This window comes from Botryllus schlosseri, chromosome 15 (assembly GCF_051294905.1).
Source record: "Botryllus schlosseri isolate E-star chromosome 15, Bs_hap1, whole genome shotgun sequence".
Classification (NCBI taxonomy): domain Eukaryota; kingdom Metazoa; phylum Chordata; class Ascidiacea; order Stolidobranchia; family Styelidae; genus Botryllus; species Botryllus schlosseri.
In genome coordinates, this window is record NC_137250.1 from 11,864,460 (window position 1) to 11,882,254 (window position 17,795).

A 17,795-nucleotide genomic window follows, 5' to 3' on the forward strand; every position below is an offset into this window, starting at 1 on the left:
TCAGCGAGCAGAGGGCCGAGTCCGAGTCATGGTATTTTGACTCGAGTCCGAGTCCAAGTCATTGTGTTGATTGATCAGTTTGCAGTTAAAGTCTTGTTAAACCCACTTTTTAAAAATCTGGTTCACGTTTATAATATACTCATTTTCCTCACTTTCAGCAGTTTCTGGTCGCATTTTCAAGTACCAGCACCAATAGACGAAATCCCCAATAGTGTGGTTACTTTCCTATTCATCGAAATTACAATGAAATGTCGGTCTCGGCCGTCTGAGTCTAGAGTCAATTGACTTGGTTCGAGTCATGCGCAATGACTCGAGTCCAAGTCGAGTCAATGAACAAATTGACTCGAGTCGAGTCATTTTCCTATTATGAGAAAACGACTCGAGTCAAGTCGAGTCATCAGAAAATCGTGACTCAAGTCGGACCCCATTCGAGTCACGACTCGAGTCATTACAACCCTGGCAATTTCCATAATCACTGTTACCGATCGTGATGCAGGTGCATAATTGCTATTGTTACCATGATTCAAATTCTGTTTGACAAGAAAACTAGTAGTTTGTATAAAACGACAAACACTTTGAGGACAAAAAGTAGTAGCACATGGTTAAATATCCCTTTTAACGACCAGACATGGCGACTATCATCAAAAAGACAGGTGTAACGACACAACGGCTACAAGCCATTATTCTGAGCAACGTCACAAACGGTGTTACCTGTGACTCGATCCACATCCAATACCAGTCACTTTCACACCGCCGAGCGCTTCAACCTTTCCTGGTTTGCGGTTCACCGTGGTTGTGCTGTTACCTTGCTGTCCATGGTCGTTATCGCCCCACCCGTACACCTTGTAGAGACAACATAACCCGTTTGTACGGTGTTTGAAATATGCGAGTTAAAACCTAAAACCGGCTTTGTTTTGACAAGGAATCCCGCACAGATATCAACACAGCGATATACTTTGAAGCTCGCTTATCTGAATGAGATTATTGAAAACTATGTGGGGTACAATTTCATTCAGATTTGTGAAGGATCTTTTGGTGCAGTTATTTTTCAAGATGCTTACTTTATCATATATAATTCAGCGATACTCATGATTGAATAGTATATTCATATTGAAATGAACCCGAATATTTTCGGCTGACACTCGTCAGGGGTAATCGTCAGCAACTAGTAGAGAATTGGAAAGAACATTGTATATCAACAATCGTATCACAAAATATGACGTCGCCAGCATGAAATTTCGAATGAGAGAGCGTTCAATGTACTATTTTTAGGTGGTACACAAACTCCTTTCGTTGACAAAGTTTTCGCTGGTGTATTTTGATAAAAGTCGACTCCAAGGCACACAAATGGAAGTGTGAACGATGTCGTCTTGATGATTATTCGCTCAACGACAGATATCTGTGACGTGATGATCACAAGACTACCTGTGACTTAAAGATCCCTTCCTTTCAGGTTGTCATTAATGGAACTATATAACTTACAGATACTCCTACTAAAATTTATTTTATATCACAGTTCTATCATGAATTGCGTTTTGCCTACTACATCCAATCAATCTTTTGGTGTGCTATGAACTTTGTATTTCATATTCGAACTGCTTGCAATGACAAATTCTCTCTCTCTGTCACACACACACACACACTATGCTAGCTACCACTCTCTTAACTAAGACAAAGCGCAATACCGATCCATCGGCCGTGATGGCGAGGCAATGCAACGCTCCAACTGCGATTTTGACAACTTTTTTGTCTTTCAGCTCTTCAATCACGGTGGGGTGACGCACGTGACCGTCGTGCCCGTGACCCAGGCGGAAGTAGTCGCCTTTTCCCCAAGTCCAAACGTGTCCCGACTTGCCGAGGGCTAGCGAAAACTGCGCCCCGCATTCTGCGAAAATCGAGGCGGTACAAATTAAGAGCGTTATCGTTTCGACAGCTCATGAATATACAGAGGCTTACCACCTGCGGGATGAAACATAATTTTGGACTCGCGGAAATGATGTATTGTTATGTAACTGTCTATTGTAATAATAATGGACCGGAGATAAAATATTATGTGGAAATTGACATCGAATTGGAAATAAATCAAAAAGCGACATGAGAAGCTGACATGAAGATTGTACATTATCATACAAGTATCCACTGCAAGAATTTCTAGATTAAACTCAAAGACTTTTCGATAGCACTCGATAAGACACATCTGAAAAGTTTTTGAGTTTAAATATATATCCTCTTGTAATGGATATTGTTATGAAAGCTATCATCAAGTCCTATACCACAAACTAGCTACTTTGTACATCATACAAATCCCTGTTTACGGAGACAGGAAATTGAATCTTCCAAGCAAATGATAACGACCACATAGACACATACCTATCTGAATTATATCTTTCCCGTCGAGTCTATCCACCAGCTGCGGGATGGCGCAGCTGTCGCTACCACCCCGTCCTAGCTTTCCAAAGTCACCGTCACCCCACGAATACACGCTACCTTTTTTAGACAGGCAGAGCGTCTGCGCATCCCTGCTACCGCAAGCTGCCAGGACGACGTGAACCCCGTGAAGCGCCGCAACCTGTAACATTACGAGTTTTATTTATATAAACCTATGTTAAGGTTAGGGCTGATTCAAGTACTTTAATCCGAGTCGAGTATCAATTGTAATGACTCGAGTCATGACTCAAATCGAGTCACAATTTTCTGATGACTCGACTCGAGTCATTTTCTCATAATACGGAAATGACTCGACTCAAGTCAATCTATGTATTGACTCGATTTGGACTCGAGTCATTGCGCACGACTCGAACCAAGTCATATGACTCAGGATTCAGACGGCCAATCCCGACATTTCGTTGTAATTTCAAAGAATAATACAGTAACCGCACTATTGGGAATTGGTCTATCGGTAATGGTTCTTGACAATGCGACCAGACACTACTTAATGTGATGAAAATTAGTATATTATAAATGCGAACCATTCGATATCATCAGACAGAGTTATAAAAGTGGGTTTAACAAGACTTTAACAGGAAACTGAGCAGCCAACACAATGACTCGGACTTGACTCGGTGGTGAATTGAAAATGACTCGACTTGACTCGAGTCAAAACTACCTACAAAAGTGAGATTGACTTGTGATTCGAAGCCTTGTGACTTGGTTACAACCCTGATTGTAGCCCTCCCATTGGGACTACGAATATCTCTCTTCCCACAATAGCAGTCTTGAAACCTATGTTAGTCGTAAGTCAGCATCCAAAGCATGTTGCACAAGGCTGCTCGTATTCATGAAAACAACATTTCTGCCGATAATATTTTTTATATCTTTGCATATTTTTTCCGACAAGGAAACACGCCTCATGAATCTTACGAGTTTCGGCTTCAAATGTGTCGTGTTATCCCCGTGGCCCAGTCTCCCGTAATTTCCCTGTCCCCAGGTATAGAGCTTCCCGGTGACGGTGACAGCGGCGCTGTGAGAGCTGCCGCATGCAATGTCGACGATGTGCTGGTCTTTTAACGCCTGGAAACACAATTTCACATCCAACGAACGGAGTACGCTTAAATACGCGGGAAACAAGAATATCTCACCGTGATCAGACGCGGTTTGTAGCAATCCGTTCTGTTACCGTGACCTAGTTTGCCGTCTTCGCCATCGCCCCAAGAGAACACGGCCCCCGTTGACGTCAGCGCCATCGCGTGTCTCCCGCCTTTGATGCAGAGGTAATTACGTAAATTTCGGTGCAATTTTCACAGCGCTACAGGGATATTTCCCGTGGTTGCTATCGGGATTTCTCTTATGAAACTGATGCAAATGCATCCGAAAAATGTCACGTATAAGTGGCATTGGTCTAAAAATAAACACTTGACTACTGCAAGCAGGCAAAACATATTTGAGTGTTCCAACAAAGTAGAGTGCTTCATCACTGACAATCTCTAGATGCTGAAATGAATACATGACAATAACCAGTTACAACAGTTATAAACAAAGTACATAGCATATTCGCTAATTGTCCAATATCACAATTCCATCGCCTTTCAATCAGACGACAATCCCAACTTTTTATGAAATCACAAGATATTTTACCGACAAAACTGACATACTACGTCGTGCATACCGCTGTGTATCGCGACTTTCGTGATGTAGTAAGATGTCAAGTGCGATACGAACGTTGGCGCAGCTACGTTAGACGACACCATGCCAAGACCGAGCCTGCCGTGCGTGCTTTCGCCGCATGAGTACACCTGGAATATAAATCTGTGGACTGAAGAAAATTCAATGACTTAATGGAGCATCAGTCTCGTAATTACGTTTCAGAACCAGCCATAGCCCGCGATTCACAATGGATATTATCGACCTATCGTAACAACAGTGAAATATGCTGGAAGCTTTGAACAGTTACATTTGAATGTGATTTTATGCCAATTTTCGAGATAAAAAAAATCCACAATATCTGCCACAATACTGGCAAGACTATTGTATAAAAATACTATTGTATAAGCAAGTCATGTGTAGGTATATTGTTCCATTGCAAACTGCAAAGCTGCCATTGATTACAAACAAATTCGACCATACGCTAAGCCAGAAAACACTGCAAATTTTGCTTTAATCCCAGCAGGACATCATATCGGGGAATTACAGCAAAAGCAAGGTGTGTTGGGATAATCTGTTTTCTTTCCACTATTGTCTCTGCATTGCATACAATTCCGCAGCCTTTCGGGATATTGTCATTATATGGTTATTTATCACTATTGTACCGTCTTTCAAGTTACCATGAAAAAATGATCCAATTTAACAATACGCAATTCCTGCACAGCGCACACGGTACCGTTCTACAATAGTCTCCCAGATGACTTGGAGGTATTATAGTGGATTTTGCGGATTTTACAGAGTCCCGTAATCTTCCAATCATATTCAAGAACAGTTTAAAGTGATTACGGCCTTTACAATATATTAAATATTCTGGTTTCGAGTAGTTTTTTACCTTTCCCTCTTGCGTGACGATGAAAAGGCTCTTTGACCCGCCGATAATTTGCGCGACTTTCAGTGACGAAATCGCTTCCGAGATGTAAGGGGTCTTAATTTTCGACCCTCTGGGACCGCCGAGTTGATCCTTATCGTTCAGACCCCAAACGTAAACCCGAGTGTGGGTAGTTTGTACAGCCGCGGACATCTTGTGTTTTTTTGAAGCGGCCTGATAAAACAAATCAATTGTTAACTTATTTCACCCCGAGACACTGAAACAAGACCAAGGCAAATAGTCATATACAAAAGAATCAAAACTATGTTTAAAATCGAGTATACCGTCGATGGGGATGGTCTTGTATCATCTGTTGAATCGACAAGAAAAATATCCTCGAAGATATCATCACACGACTGAATTCTCTCTTCCGGTTTTGAGACAAGCGACGGCGTTCTTGCAACGGGGAGCAGGTAGCCTTTGATCAGCAATCCGTAAATCTAAATCAAACAAGATTCCGTGCAGGCTGGTTGGTCTAGAATTCACAATATATAACGGGTAAATGGATCCTTGTACTACTTACTCAAAAAGCTATGCTTTAAGACTACTTCCGCTTGAACAGTATTTAGGGAGAGCTACTGCGTTTTACAATTTGGATAGTGAAAATGAGCAAGTAGCTTTGGAGTAGATGCCTCCTTTGAAACCGCAGACATCCTTTACCTTACAATCGATGCCAAAGCCGTGGCATTCTAGGATTTTGATGGTGATTCGCCGATAGGGTTTGTCGCAGTCTCGCAGCAGGAGCACGAATTTCGACGTCGGCTGTATGGTGATACGTCGCGACTTGACGTTTTTCTTCTCCGCGCTTGAGAGCACGATGCTGACCAGGCTCGGTATGTAATTTCTTTCGTTGCGATCCACCTGAGACAATAGCCGATAGTATTTTTATCGTACAGATATCGTACGGTCGACAACAAATCGGCGCAATGAAAAACGAGAAATTGTTCTAGGCGCCTTTTCAATATTTATGTCACAGTGATATGATTAAATATTGCTGATTAAAAAATGCAAATATAACGAGCCACTCTCACACAGGGCTTTGGAGCCGGAGCCCCAGAGCCGTGCATTTTTACCGGAGCTGGAGCTCTACATAAAATTCAGCCGGAGCCGGAGCCAGTTATTTGAGGGGTAGTTCCGGCTCCGACGTATTTCATAAGATGCTATCATATATGCAACAACCATTGTCCTGATTTCACATAATTCAACAGCAAGCAAGCCTTTGCGAAATTAAGAATATTTTCTTCTCTGGCGCTACCTTTTCCGACTAACCATGTTCTTGGGGATTTAACAGCAGAGCAGGGGGAGGCGGAGGGGGAGAGGGAGAGGGAGAGGGAGAGAGTCTTCATTTTCATCCGACCAAAATACATAACACACGGCAGTGATGGTGGTACAGAAAATATGCATGCACAGTATTCGGTATTAGATAGGAATGATCGATAGACCGTGAAGGTCATCTAGTCTGATCACACCAGCATCAAACAGGTACACTTGACTCTGAACAGTCTGGCTGTAAAAAATGTTAGTTATAAAAGTAAAATAGAAGAAAATTAAACGATGGTAGCAAATGATCAATGAAGCAATGTCTGGGCGAGGTAGGGCAACAGCGTTAGTATAACGACAAGAGGTGATCAAGTAGGGCTTTTTTGAATCTATTATAAGGCAATTCGCGGATATGTGGTGGTAATGCATTCCAGATGATAGGTCCCGAGTAGTCGATAGATCTCTTAGTTAGGTTGCTATTGGGTGGCGGGATGGCAGGAGAGTAGCCCGAAACGCCGTTACACTCAGCGAACAATTGTCACGATGCGAGCTACTCAATGCGATGTCAGGACCGCATGGTATTTTATGTTGGAGACAAATTACTGATTTGATACGCGATTTCCAATTTGTAATCATCTGTTTCGTAAATTCATTCTTGATGTCTGCTTGATACTCTAGTATTCCCGGATTATCGCGCACTGTGACTTGTAAATGTGCAATGTGCATACTGCATAGTTTAATTCGTTATGGGCATGGCGCAATGTACATGGCACAGTGTTTAATTCGAGTATTCGATTCGTTTCAACGAGAAAATATTATATTCCGATAAACTTGATCGACACCGGATGGACTGGTAACGAGTGCACTAGGGTTGTCCAAAATTTGGAAAATGTTACAAATCCGCCGTTGTAATGTCTTATTCTATAGATTATTGATAAAAAACGACACTGGGCCTAAAAGAAACTCACAGGAAGGCCGTTAACATTTCGTGCAAAGCGTTTGAAAGTAGCTGCCGAAGAATGGGCGTGCCACCGACCATAGAACGGCGAGAAGACTAGTAATCACGAAACCACGGCTCTTGATTGGCTAATTGGCTATGCTTCAATGACCACGACTGCAGCAGCTTGATGATGAGGAGATCAAGGAGTCTGCTACCGGCGGCGATTCTGAAAGCGCATTGTATGTAGGTTGGCAGATATTGATTTAGGATTGATTCAGGGTATGTTGAGGTACGAAATACATGATGTACAAACAACAGCTGCTTCACAAAAACGTCCAAAGCATGACTGCTTTATTGTGAAGGAAACCGCCGTAGCCTATATGCCTCGTTTTCAACGAGGGAAAGCATAGATGCTTATGCGAGTGGCGACAGATTCCTAGTTTCAGAAAGGATCTATCATTATTGAATACAAATATAAAGCTTAACAATGACACTACTTTGCCTGTCTGAGCTTATTGGGCTCCGGTTGTAGTACGTAGTTGAAGTTTTGAAAGCTCTAAGGATCGGCTGAATCAGCGGGTTAGCTTGGCCCTTATCAGATGCTTTTACATCAAATTGTATTCACTTGCAAGTGTTTTCAAAGTCCTTAATGCTGGTGCAGAAGAGAGGTGTAAAAGTAAGCACATACTATGCTGGATATGATATGCCAAAGTCCTTGATAATCGTGCAGAAAAGGGGTGTAAGGCAACGCACAGACAATGCTGCATAGTGCATAGTATCCAGCATATTGTTTATATCATATCAAGCATAGTCCGTGCTTACATTTACACCTCGTCTCTGCGGCATCATTAGGGACTCTGAAAACACTTACAAGTGAATTCAATTTGCTGTAAACATCTGATAAGTGCCAAGCCTAACCGATCCCTAGATCATTCAAAACTTCAACTATGTACTACAACCTGAGCCCAATAAGATGACACAAATTAAAGTGTCATTGTTAGGCTTTATATTTGTATTCAATAATGATATAGCCTTTCTGAAACTAGGAATCTGTCGCCACTAGCATGAGCGCCTATGCTTTCCCTGGTTGAAAACAAGGCATATAGGCTACGGCGGTTTCCTACACAATAAAGCAGTCATGCTTTAGACGTTTTTGTGAAGCAGCTGTTGTTTGTAAATCATGTATTTCGTACCTCAACTTACCCTGAATCAATCCTAAATCAGTATCTGTCAACCTACATACAATGCGCTTTCAGAATCGCCGCCTGTAGCAGACTCCTTGATCACCTCATCATCAAGCTGCTGCTGTCGTGGTCATTGAAGCATAGCCAATTAGCCAATCAAGAGCCGTGGTTTCGTGATTACTAGTCTTCTCGCCGTTCTATGGTCGGTGGCACGCCCATTCTTCGGCAGCTACTTTCAAACGCTTTGCACGAAATGTTAACGGCCTTCCTGTGAGTTTCTTTTAGGCCCAGTGTAGTTTTTTATCAATAATCTATAGAATAAGACATTACAACGGAGGATTTGTACGATTTTCCAAATTTTGGACAACCCTAGAGTGCACCAATAACGAACGTCAAACCATTGGCCATTTGGTACAAATCGAATTTCTATTGATCAGGTCGTGATGTCAGCCCATATTGCTCTTGCTACAGTTACAGTTGAATAATAATCGCTTATTTAAAGATTGAATTGAGCTGTATGGCTTGATGTTAACGAGTACAGTGCCAGTGTTAAAACGCCGCATCAGAATTTTCATGGGTGTACACAGCAATGGCATGAAGTAAAGTGCGTTCTAGTGCAACTATGATGTTATGGACAATTGACAAGTATTCATTATGACGTCACAAGCCGACACGGCGTTACCTATGTCTTTGTTGCTGCATCCGATGTTACTGACGGCTGACAGACTGTAGATTATACTATAGATAACTAACCTAAGGGTAAATTAGAAATCTATATAGACCAGGGGTGGCCAACCTTTTCGGCTAAGGGGCCACATGAAATTGACGAACGAGTGCGCTGCCCACTAGCCGCACCAGGCGCGTAAAATTTTAAAAGTTAATATTATTATTACTTGGGTATATTGCGGGTCGACTGTATACCGCCCGATGGGCTCAGTTTGCAAGGACAGGACTATTCGGCATCTGGACATATCGATATCGAAGATTATTATTTTGTGCCTACATTTCATCGCTGACGATCTTTCTGCGAGCGCAAACGCGAAAAGACTTTCTCCCGTAATTGCGATTATAGTTAGACTCAATCGGCTAAATCAGGCGTTTTTTCATTTTCAGGAGTGGGTAGGCTACAAAGCAAGAAATCGTGTGACAATTAAACACGCGAAGTGTGAAGAAAATTTTTACTACTCTTTTAGTTTATTGTAATGTACGACGATTAACTAAAAATGTGACTGCGGACCCTTGATCTACCAATGCGTCGGAAGCTCGGAACTGATATTTTAGTCATCAACATCCCAAGTGTCGCGGCCAGACTAATCATATTTTTGGTTGGCCTTGCAATTCAATTTCGATAATATAACAGGATTTCGATAATATAATGGGAAATTGGCTCGCGGGCTACTCAAAACCTTCTCGCGGGCCACATATGACCCGCAGGCAGCGGGTTGCCCACCCCTGATATAGACAGACATCTTCGATAGTTTTCAGAGCCGGAGCAGCGGTAATAATGCGGCTCCAGAGATGGAGCAATGCAAATTTACGGCTGCTCCAAAGCCCTGCTCTCACATTGATGAGGCATATAAAATAGCAAGTGTCATATCAGCTAACAGCCTCGCTATCATCAATGTCTTGCTATTCTGAATGTTTCACGACAGATGCCTTCCCTAATATGCGGGATTGCGGATTGCATATGACTTGACTGGGAATGCTAGGGTATATTTTCAGAAAAACTTTCATATAATTCTCGTACTTAGATCGGCAGCGACAGACTATGAAATCATCGTCTAACAAGAAATGAAGACCTGCATCACGAGGCTGGTAACCACAGCTCCGGGCCGCATGGTCAACGTGATTTGATGTTCTCCTGGTTGACCCGCAGACTTCCAGAACGTTTCGTCGTTCTCGTCGACGAGGTTCTTTTTCGAGCTGGCGCCGGAAGAGACTTCCAGTTTATCGACGAGTTTCTTCCACGAAGTAGTCGTCTTCGTGCTCTTGCTCGCGAGCGGATCATAAGTGGCTAAAAACGAAAAGTGATTCGTGTGCGCCCGCATGAACGGTATAATTTAATTCACCCAGAGGTGGTCATAACAACATTTTTCCCTCGTGTCGCAGGCTATGGCTGGTGCAGCCCTTGTACCACAGTAACTAAATATATATTTCCGAAGGCTTGTTGCGTTTCGTTAGTCGTGAAGTTGCGTCTTGGGATTGCGATAGAACCCTCCTCAGACTATCTGCTAAAAATATGCCACCCCGCGACCAAATGTATTTTTGAAACTACTAACTTGAGAACTTTTCAGAACTTTCCACTTCCATTCTACTTCCACTTAAAGTAGTTTTGTCATGTCTTGGGCATTTCAACTTCAACTTGTAATTGAGTATGGCGTCACTTATACTACTTAGACCACATCTGGTTACAGTAAGGCAATCTCACCCTCGCCGCTGCTGTGCGCCCCGCTCAATTCCGAATCATCCGGGCAAAACGCGCACGCCTGCGTCTGTATCTCATCGCCCGGAGTCAACCTTTTCCTGGGTCGCAAACGTGTCGCGGCAGAACTCGGCGATTGAAAACTGGCGGTGGTCCGGACCTTGGCCGCCCCCGGCTTCTCGATCATGTCGAAAACGTGCCGCGTCGAGGCGTGGCTCACCGTGCCAAAGCAGGAAGCGCACATGTCGAAATCGACGCAGACCGTGCATTTGTAGCGAGGTCCGACGATGGGCTTGGCCTAGAAATTTCAGAAAACAATCATTAGTACTACTTCGGCTGTGAATAATGCCGTCCTAGTCGACAATTCAACCCCTTAAAGGGCCTATGTAGAAAGCAGAGGTGGTCAAAGTAGTAGGCCTTGCTACTGCGGTTGGGACCCCGGGAATTCCGGATTCCGGGATTAATCCCATTAAAATTCCAGGATTTAGAGAAAGCATCTACCACAGCTGAAGTAGCGCCATACATCTTATTCAGCTCTTAAAGCAGTGTTACAATTACCGCGGTGTTGAACAATCACATTAGTATGATAATAATACCAACGATGGCCTAGCAATGAACTACGCCAGTGCTCTTTCAATCTTTTTCAGAATTTGAAGTTTACTTAAAAACTGTCCACATCAGTCTACATAATACATAGAATCCATGGTTATCTTAATCGGAGTGATGATATGTGAGGCTGCAAGGGATAGGAAACGCTACTATCAAAAACAAATTAGTGCGATTACGGGACCAGGATTTAACACAGTGGTTTTGGCACCAGGGTCTGCCAAACCTTTTCGGGAAAGCATTTTCTCAAAACGATTGATAAATCTAACTTGTGATACTGTAAGCAAAGGCAGATCACCTGAAAATTTTTAATAAAAGTAGGCATTCGGGAAGTTAAAATGGGTTGAAGGTACAGAGTAGTCTCCGACCTGACAGTGATCACAGTGAACGTTGGGATGCTGTTCGGGCACTTTCTCCAATTCGGCCAGCAGACAGGTCCAGCGTTGCTGCTCCTCGAAATCCACCATGGCGTTGGCGCCGTCGATGTTCACCACTTTACCCACCGAGTCGCGAGTCACCTGACCCCACTTGTATTTCGGCGCTATGACCGACCTCTTCACGCGTACCTGGACACGAAACTTTATTAGTATGGCGAAAAGACAATGGTGCACAATTTCCCCGCGAGGTGATTTTACAATAGCCAGATAAATCAGGAAGTGATAATGACCAAGGCCAGAAGCAAGATTTTAAAAACCAGAGTTGAATTTATAAAATTAACACTTAGAACAGGGGCTCTTAACCTGGCTTTTGCAAACTAGTACCAAAGGGTCTATGAAAAGCCAATGTACAAACAACAACTCTAAATATACCTTGTCCTTCGTAAAATCTGTCCTTATTTCGTCTTATTTACAAAGCTCACCATAGGTAACAAGCGAAAGCAGTGACCTTCTTTGCATAATCTGATAACTTCTCGGCCAACAACTAGGCCAGCTGGCAATATGAGGCCATGATTAGGACAGGGTGGAAGTAATGAACACTTTTTAAGTCGTGGGCTTCCAAAATTCCAAGATTAGGGGACCCACGCTAGAAAAAAGGTTACGAAGCGCCGACTTACAAGATATCGAATGAGTTACCAATTTTCACTAAACTTAGTTGAGTTTGGACATGTAATTTTCATTACCCGACAAAGACTCGGGTCACAATACGAAATAAATTCAAATCGAATTTGAATATACAAATACCATGTATAGACTCAGATTTCAAACTTTGACATGCCGCAATCATTAGCTCCTGCAATTAGATTTTAGATTTTTAATATTGGAACATCATAATTGCAACTGCAATGACACCACCTCAATGCTTACAACTATTCATATTCATATATGTAATGTCTACTGGCCTTATTAACACCTACCGTGTCTCCAACATCTATCGGCGACAACATCAAATGCAGCTGGTCCTCGGGTAACGCTACCGATTCGTCCCTCAAAAGTTCGACATGCATGTACCTCACCTGCGGAATACAGGAACTTTCACTTTCTATTCTCGCAAGCTAAATCGAGCACAATACCCAATAAGTCCCGCCTTTTGATGCCCAAGCCGCATGCACATTCAGATCGTTCAATCCGTCGTGATCGAGCTTCAACACGCGGCCGGTATCGCCTTCTTTTACATCCTCGTAGGATTTACAGCACTTTACCAGCATACCAACCTGAGCAAGGGTAGCATAGGTAAATTAGGTGCGTGTATGATGTCCAGATGATGCTGGACAAGGAACGTGCCGAAGTAGTCTTGTAAGGCTTTGCATCATAACTGAGCTGCTGTCAATGAGGAATTTATCGAAAAAACTGGCCTAATAGAAAGAAGAGTGATAATCCTACGGTTGCTAAAGTAAGTAATGACGTAAGGTCGTATTTAACGAATAAACATTGATGACTGATGTCTATTAAGAAATCTCGAGACATTATCATACCGTCTGCAATCTTGCACTTAGAAAATCCACAGATTTAGATAATTAGTTTGGGTGCAAAACAACACTACGCAATCAAAAAATTTCCTGGTAGGCTTCACCTTGATTTTGCTGCGTATGTATTTCGCGTAGTCGTCCGAACTGTCAAAGTCTTGGCGAGTGAGACAGGTCGCGCCCGCGCGCAGGCTTGTGTCCTCGTCCCGAGACATGTCGAGGCTGAATGTACGTAAATCAGAAGCCAATTTTAGTGGTTATAATTATAGCTTATATACTACTGCTCTTACTTAGGAGTTATCAGATTTTAAAGCAACAATAGGCCAGGAATCCTTCATGCTATATATATTTACTTGTATTTAAAATGAAAGTACGTTACTCGAGTACCAACGATGATTGCTTCGGCCACCTCTATCGAATATTAAAAATTATGCCCGACCTCATTGAGCATCCCTGAGAAAAAGCACATTGAATGGTATGTACTCATAAGAAGATTTACCTTCTTTGCGACGTCAGCCCGTAGTGTGATAGCCGCACTATTGGTGAGGAATTGCTTTCCTGACTGTCGCCATCGTCCGTGCTGTCCGAATCCGAAGATGACGAGGTTTTGTAGTCGTTGCTGAACGCGTGGTACACGTTTTCCGGTATCAGGTCGCCGCCACGACCAAAGGGATCGTCCTCGATTACTGAGAACTCGTCCAGATCGACATCTTCCTCTTCGGCGGCGGACGAGTCCAAGTCTGAGAATCAAACGTTTTTGGATTTTCAATTTTCTCTCACGAGTCTAAGTCTAACAAGAGTGGGATCCTGGTATCTTAGGACAGTTCGTGGGGGCGAGTTGACCCTATTTATTAGTTGACTTTCGTGGCAGTTCCAGAACAATCCGTTTTCACATGCACTTTGTGATGATATCAGGATGCCGCTCAATTCAATTTATCTGACTGAACGTACTGACATTTTCTCCACCCTGCACCCGTTTCTCAAAATCGTCCACTCGAGGGCGATATCAACCCTGTTGGAAACCACTGCTCTAGAATAATTTTTTTCAATATCCCTACGATTTCAATCGTTTTTCCGCGGCCCAATATAGCGATACAAATGTTAGGAACAAGTGGAAACCATTCATTTCAAGAATTCGTAAAGTTTTCTTGACAAAACTACTCAATTGTCACACTTGGGAATTTGTGAATCAGAGAGTCGTTTAGTGATGTGTTTGTGTCACTTCAAAAAGATTAATTGTCATAACATCTGGGCAAAATAGCCATAGTTCGTTTGAGTCAGTCACAAAGATGCACCATACAATTTCTAAGATAGCCTATCAATTATTAACAACCATAACACACTAAACCTTCTATCGTCGCGATCGGATGTTCCAACAGCCAAGCGATCACAATTTCCAAATCCAGCACGTAACCACCTTCCGCCAGGTCTCCTGCACAAGTTAACCGGTTGAGCCACAGCAATATCATCATTCGAACAGGCGGCCTTACTCTGCGTCGCGAACACGGGCGACTTACGCAGCTGGCGGTAAGCGCGCAAGACATGCTTGTCCTTGAAACCCATGTCCTTCAATGTCTTCATGTCGCCGGCCGGTATTGGCAAGTCCGCGTCTTTGGTGCTGGCCGCTCGGTTGCTTTTGACCGGCGTAAACGTGGAGAACCTTGGAACCCTGCGGATTTTTATTTTTAGAGGTGCACGGGACGGTAAGAAACATAATTCTACGACGTGAACCTCGGTGTGGTCGAGTTTCTCGGCGTACGATCGTAGCGGCGCAGTCTTTCTTGAAGGTGGCGGCGCATCGAATTATCGTGGAGTTGCTGTAATTGTTAATATGTAGCAGGTGGAAGAAGTTACGGTGTTCGGAGAGTGTCAAGTGGAAAGGTATCAGAATTCGAAATGTGAATGGTTGAATTGCTGGAACTTGGCGCCTGTGAGAGGTGGCTGAAGTAGTCCTCGTTGGTGCTCGAATAAAAGTAGAAGTAGCGAATTTTTAGTAAATATTTTAGACCTAGGTTTACCTAAAGTAAGTAGAAGTGGAAGTACTCGTAATCATAATTGAGTACATCAGTGCTGACCACCTCCTGTGCACGCTCAGGTTTGGTTAAAAGACCATTGAAGCGTCGCACATCATCAATATCACATCATAACTAATTTCATATCGAAAAATTTTTGGCTCTGCGAATTGGCTATGTTACGTTACAAGAATTTTGAATTTACACCTTAAAGCACACGAAATATCCGTCAAGGTACAGTATTAAACATTACCAACCTACCTCATTTGCCTTTACATGCTCGATTTGTCGCGCCCGTCTCTCGCTGCGGCTTTGCCGCCAATTCTGATTGTCTCTGCAAGAAAACGAGAATTGGATCGCGCTCGACACGTCAAAATTACATCGGATATTCATCAAAATGTTCGGAAAAACTTTCATCATGAAAATTTTCACCTCTGCCGACTATGCTATCAAAATATCAAGATGAAGGGAGGATCCAAAAGATATAACGCGAAACCATGCAGCGTCTCTACAGAGGGATATGGATTCAGTGTGGTGAAAAACGCACAAAAACATCTTTAACGCGATATAACCAGCATCATCTTCTATGGTCACAAAAGTCATTGACAGTAATTAGTAATGTTAACCGGTTCGCTGATCTCACAAAATTTGGTGATACGGTACTATAGGACCGGTGCGAATCATCTGAAACCGGTCACTGCCTTCATACAACAGCCCGCATTCACAAAGTCAGACGCCTGGGATATTTTTAAAGACTTCGAGTGTGGAATCTTTTACTAATCACAACTGCAACTAATTGAAACAAGGCTTTACCTCGGAGATTTTATGTCCGCCGGCTGCGTTTTTTCGCCGTACTTATCGCTGCTTTCCAGCACGGCGGCTTTAAAGTCCCGCATCTCGGCGCAGTCTTCGAAGGCCGCCGGCGAAGATTCGAGAAACAGCAGCAAGGACGCGACCGCCCGGTCGATGTCTTCGGCGGCGAAAGACGGCTTCACTCGAGACGGTAACACCGCGAGCGAGAGAAGGTCTTCGAGGGTGTTCTGGAGAAAAAAGAGTTCAACAGTGCTGAACCGCTAGGAGCTGCAAAGATTACGGCCAGCGACGGAACGTTTCAAGTCAATCTGGTCTACTTAACCTATGTTTTCCTGCTACTTCCGCTTCCGTTGAGCAACGAAGTACAGATTTTGTCTATTGCACTACTTATTCAAGACAATATGGTATTACACTTCTTCCACTTAACGGATTCTGAAGTAAAAATTCTTTTTTTTATTTAGACGGGTTCGCATCACTTTTACAAGCGAAGGTGTCACAACAAATAAGCAAAACAGCTGCACCGTATCATGGGAACCTTTCGGCATTGACAGCGATGATGCGTCTTTCAAATTTCGAAAACTATTTAAAGCATATCTGCACCAAATCGTCTATTTTAATCTACTAGTGTGCTTAAACCTCCGATTTCCACTTTTACTGAAAGTGATTTTGGCATGTTTTGTAAATTGCTAAACTGCTTGCAACAGCATATAAATTTACAGTATTAGTTTAGTGATGTTGCAATGCTTACCTTTTGCGGAACACTTGTGCTTGTGTCTTTCAATTCACTCTCACTGGAATACTCAGTGGCTTCGGTAACATCAGAATCGTCTGCGCACGCCTTGTTCCCAAGTACGATGCTGGCCACGTGGACTTTAATATCATCTAACGACAGCATCACGGCGTTATCGTTCGCCGGCCCGGTAGCAATGTCGGAATCGGAAACACATCGTCTAAGGTTGGACTTTATTTCTGGATTTTCTGATGTAGGCGCAGTAGCGCTGTCCAATTCGGACGGTGTGTCTTTATCTTGTGACTCCACTGCCGGGTCTAAATTTGTGGGTCCGAGCACGGCTTCGTCTGGCGGCGGGGAGTATTTGACGACGGTTCTCAGGGTGTGCTGATTTTGCAGCAGCACGGGAAGAGCACGCAAGAGGTAGACAAAAAGGCGTAGTTGGCGATACTCGTACGTTTTCTGAAAGAAAAAGGATTCTTGTCAAGTCCAGAATTATAACGCTTCCGTCAAAAAGAATTATCACCTGGGCTGCCATGGACACTTATCAAAAATTAAGGACAGAGATATAAGCTCTGCATAGTATAACTGCAAAATTTGAGACAGCACTATAGTCGAAGTCTTACTCCCCTAGCAGCAGTCTATTAAGTTATCACTTTCACCTAGTTCCAATCACGGCTTCATTCACTGTTTCATAAAATTCCGCCTTTTAAAATAAGGACGAATCTTGTAAAGGTGATATAATCGGGGTTGTCGCCGAGTCACAACGTTCAGAGTCGCCAGCCAATCTCACATTTATAGTTTTGACTCGAGTCAGAGTCATTTTTAATTCACCGCCGAGTCAAGTCTGAGTGGAAGTTGGCGAGCAGACAATCGAGTCTGAATCCCAGTGTTAAGACCAGAGTCCAAGTCATTGT

At 43.1% G+C, this 17,795-nt stretch overlaps 1 protein-coding gene across 5 annotated transcripts in view; it reads right to left on the reverse strand.

Annotated features, from left to right (window-relative positions):
- The window catches only part of LOC145457616 (E3 ubiquitin-protein ligase HERC2-like), a 102,326-nt gene that overhangs the window by 57,125 nt on the left and 27,406 nt on the right, over positions 1-17,795 (reverse strand). For all 5 annotated transcript variants that reach the window (XM_080335837.1, XM_080335838.1, XM_080335834.1 and 2 more), the window contains exons 43-64: positions 16,897-17,340; positions 16,149-16,375; positions 15,597-15,669; positions 15,055-15,140; positions 14,814-14,992; positions 14,672-14,755; positions 13,823-14,063; positions 13,431-13,545; positions 12,931-13,071; positions 12,775-12,873; positions 11,789-11,986; positions 10,821-11,112; positions 10,192-10,406; positions 5,669-5,869; positions 5,293-5,448; positions 4,973-5,182; positions 4,106-4,232; positions 3,579-3,697; positions 3,361-3,510; positions 2,371-2,569; positions 1,686-1,885; positions 712-842 (exon numbers count right to left, since the gene is read on the reverse strand). In XM_080335837.1, the coding sequence (XP_080191963.1) occupies positions 712-842; positions 1,686-1,885; positions 2,371-2,569; positions 3,361-3,510; positions 3,579-3,697; positions 4,106-4,232; positions 4,973-5,182; positions 5,293-5,448; positions 5,669-5,869; positions 10,192-10,406; positions 10,821-11,112; positions 11,789-11,986; positions 12,775-12,873; positions 12,931-13,071; positions 13,431-13,545; positions 13,823-14,063; positions 14,672-14,755; positions 14,814-14,992; positions 15,055-15,140; positions 15,597-15,669; positions 16,149-16,375; positions 16,897-17,340 (3,887 nt within the window). The remainder of the gene's footprint in view (positions 1-711; positions 843-1,685; positions 1,886-2,370; positions 2,570-3,360; positions 3,511-3,578; positions 3,698-4,105; positions 4,233-4,972; positions 5,183-5,292; positions 5,449-5,668; positions 5,870-10,191; positions 10,407-10,820; positions 11,113-11,788; positions 11,987-12,774; positions 12,874-12,930; positions 13,072-13,430; positions 13,546-13,822; positions 14,064-14,671; positions 14,756-14,813; positions 14,993-15,054; positions 15,141-15,596; positions 15,670-16,148; positions 16,376-16,896; positions 17,341-17,795) is intronic.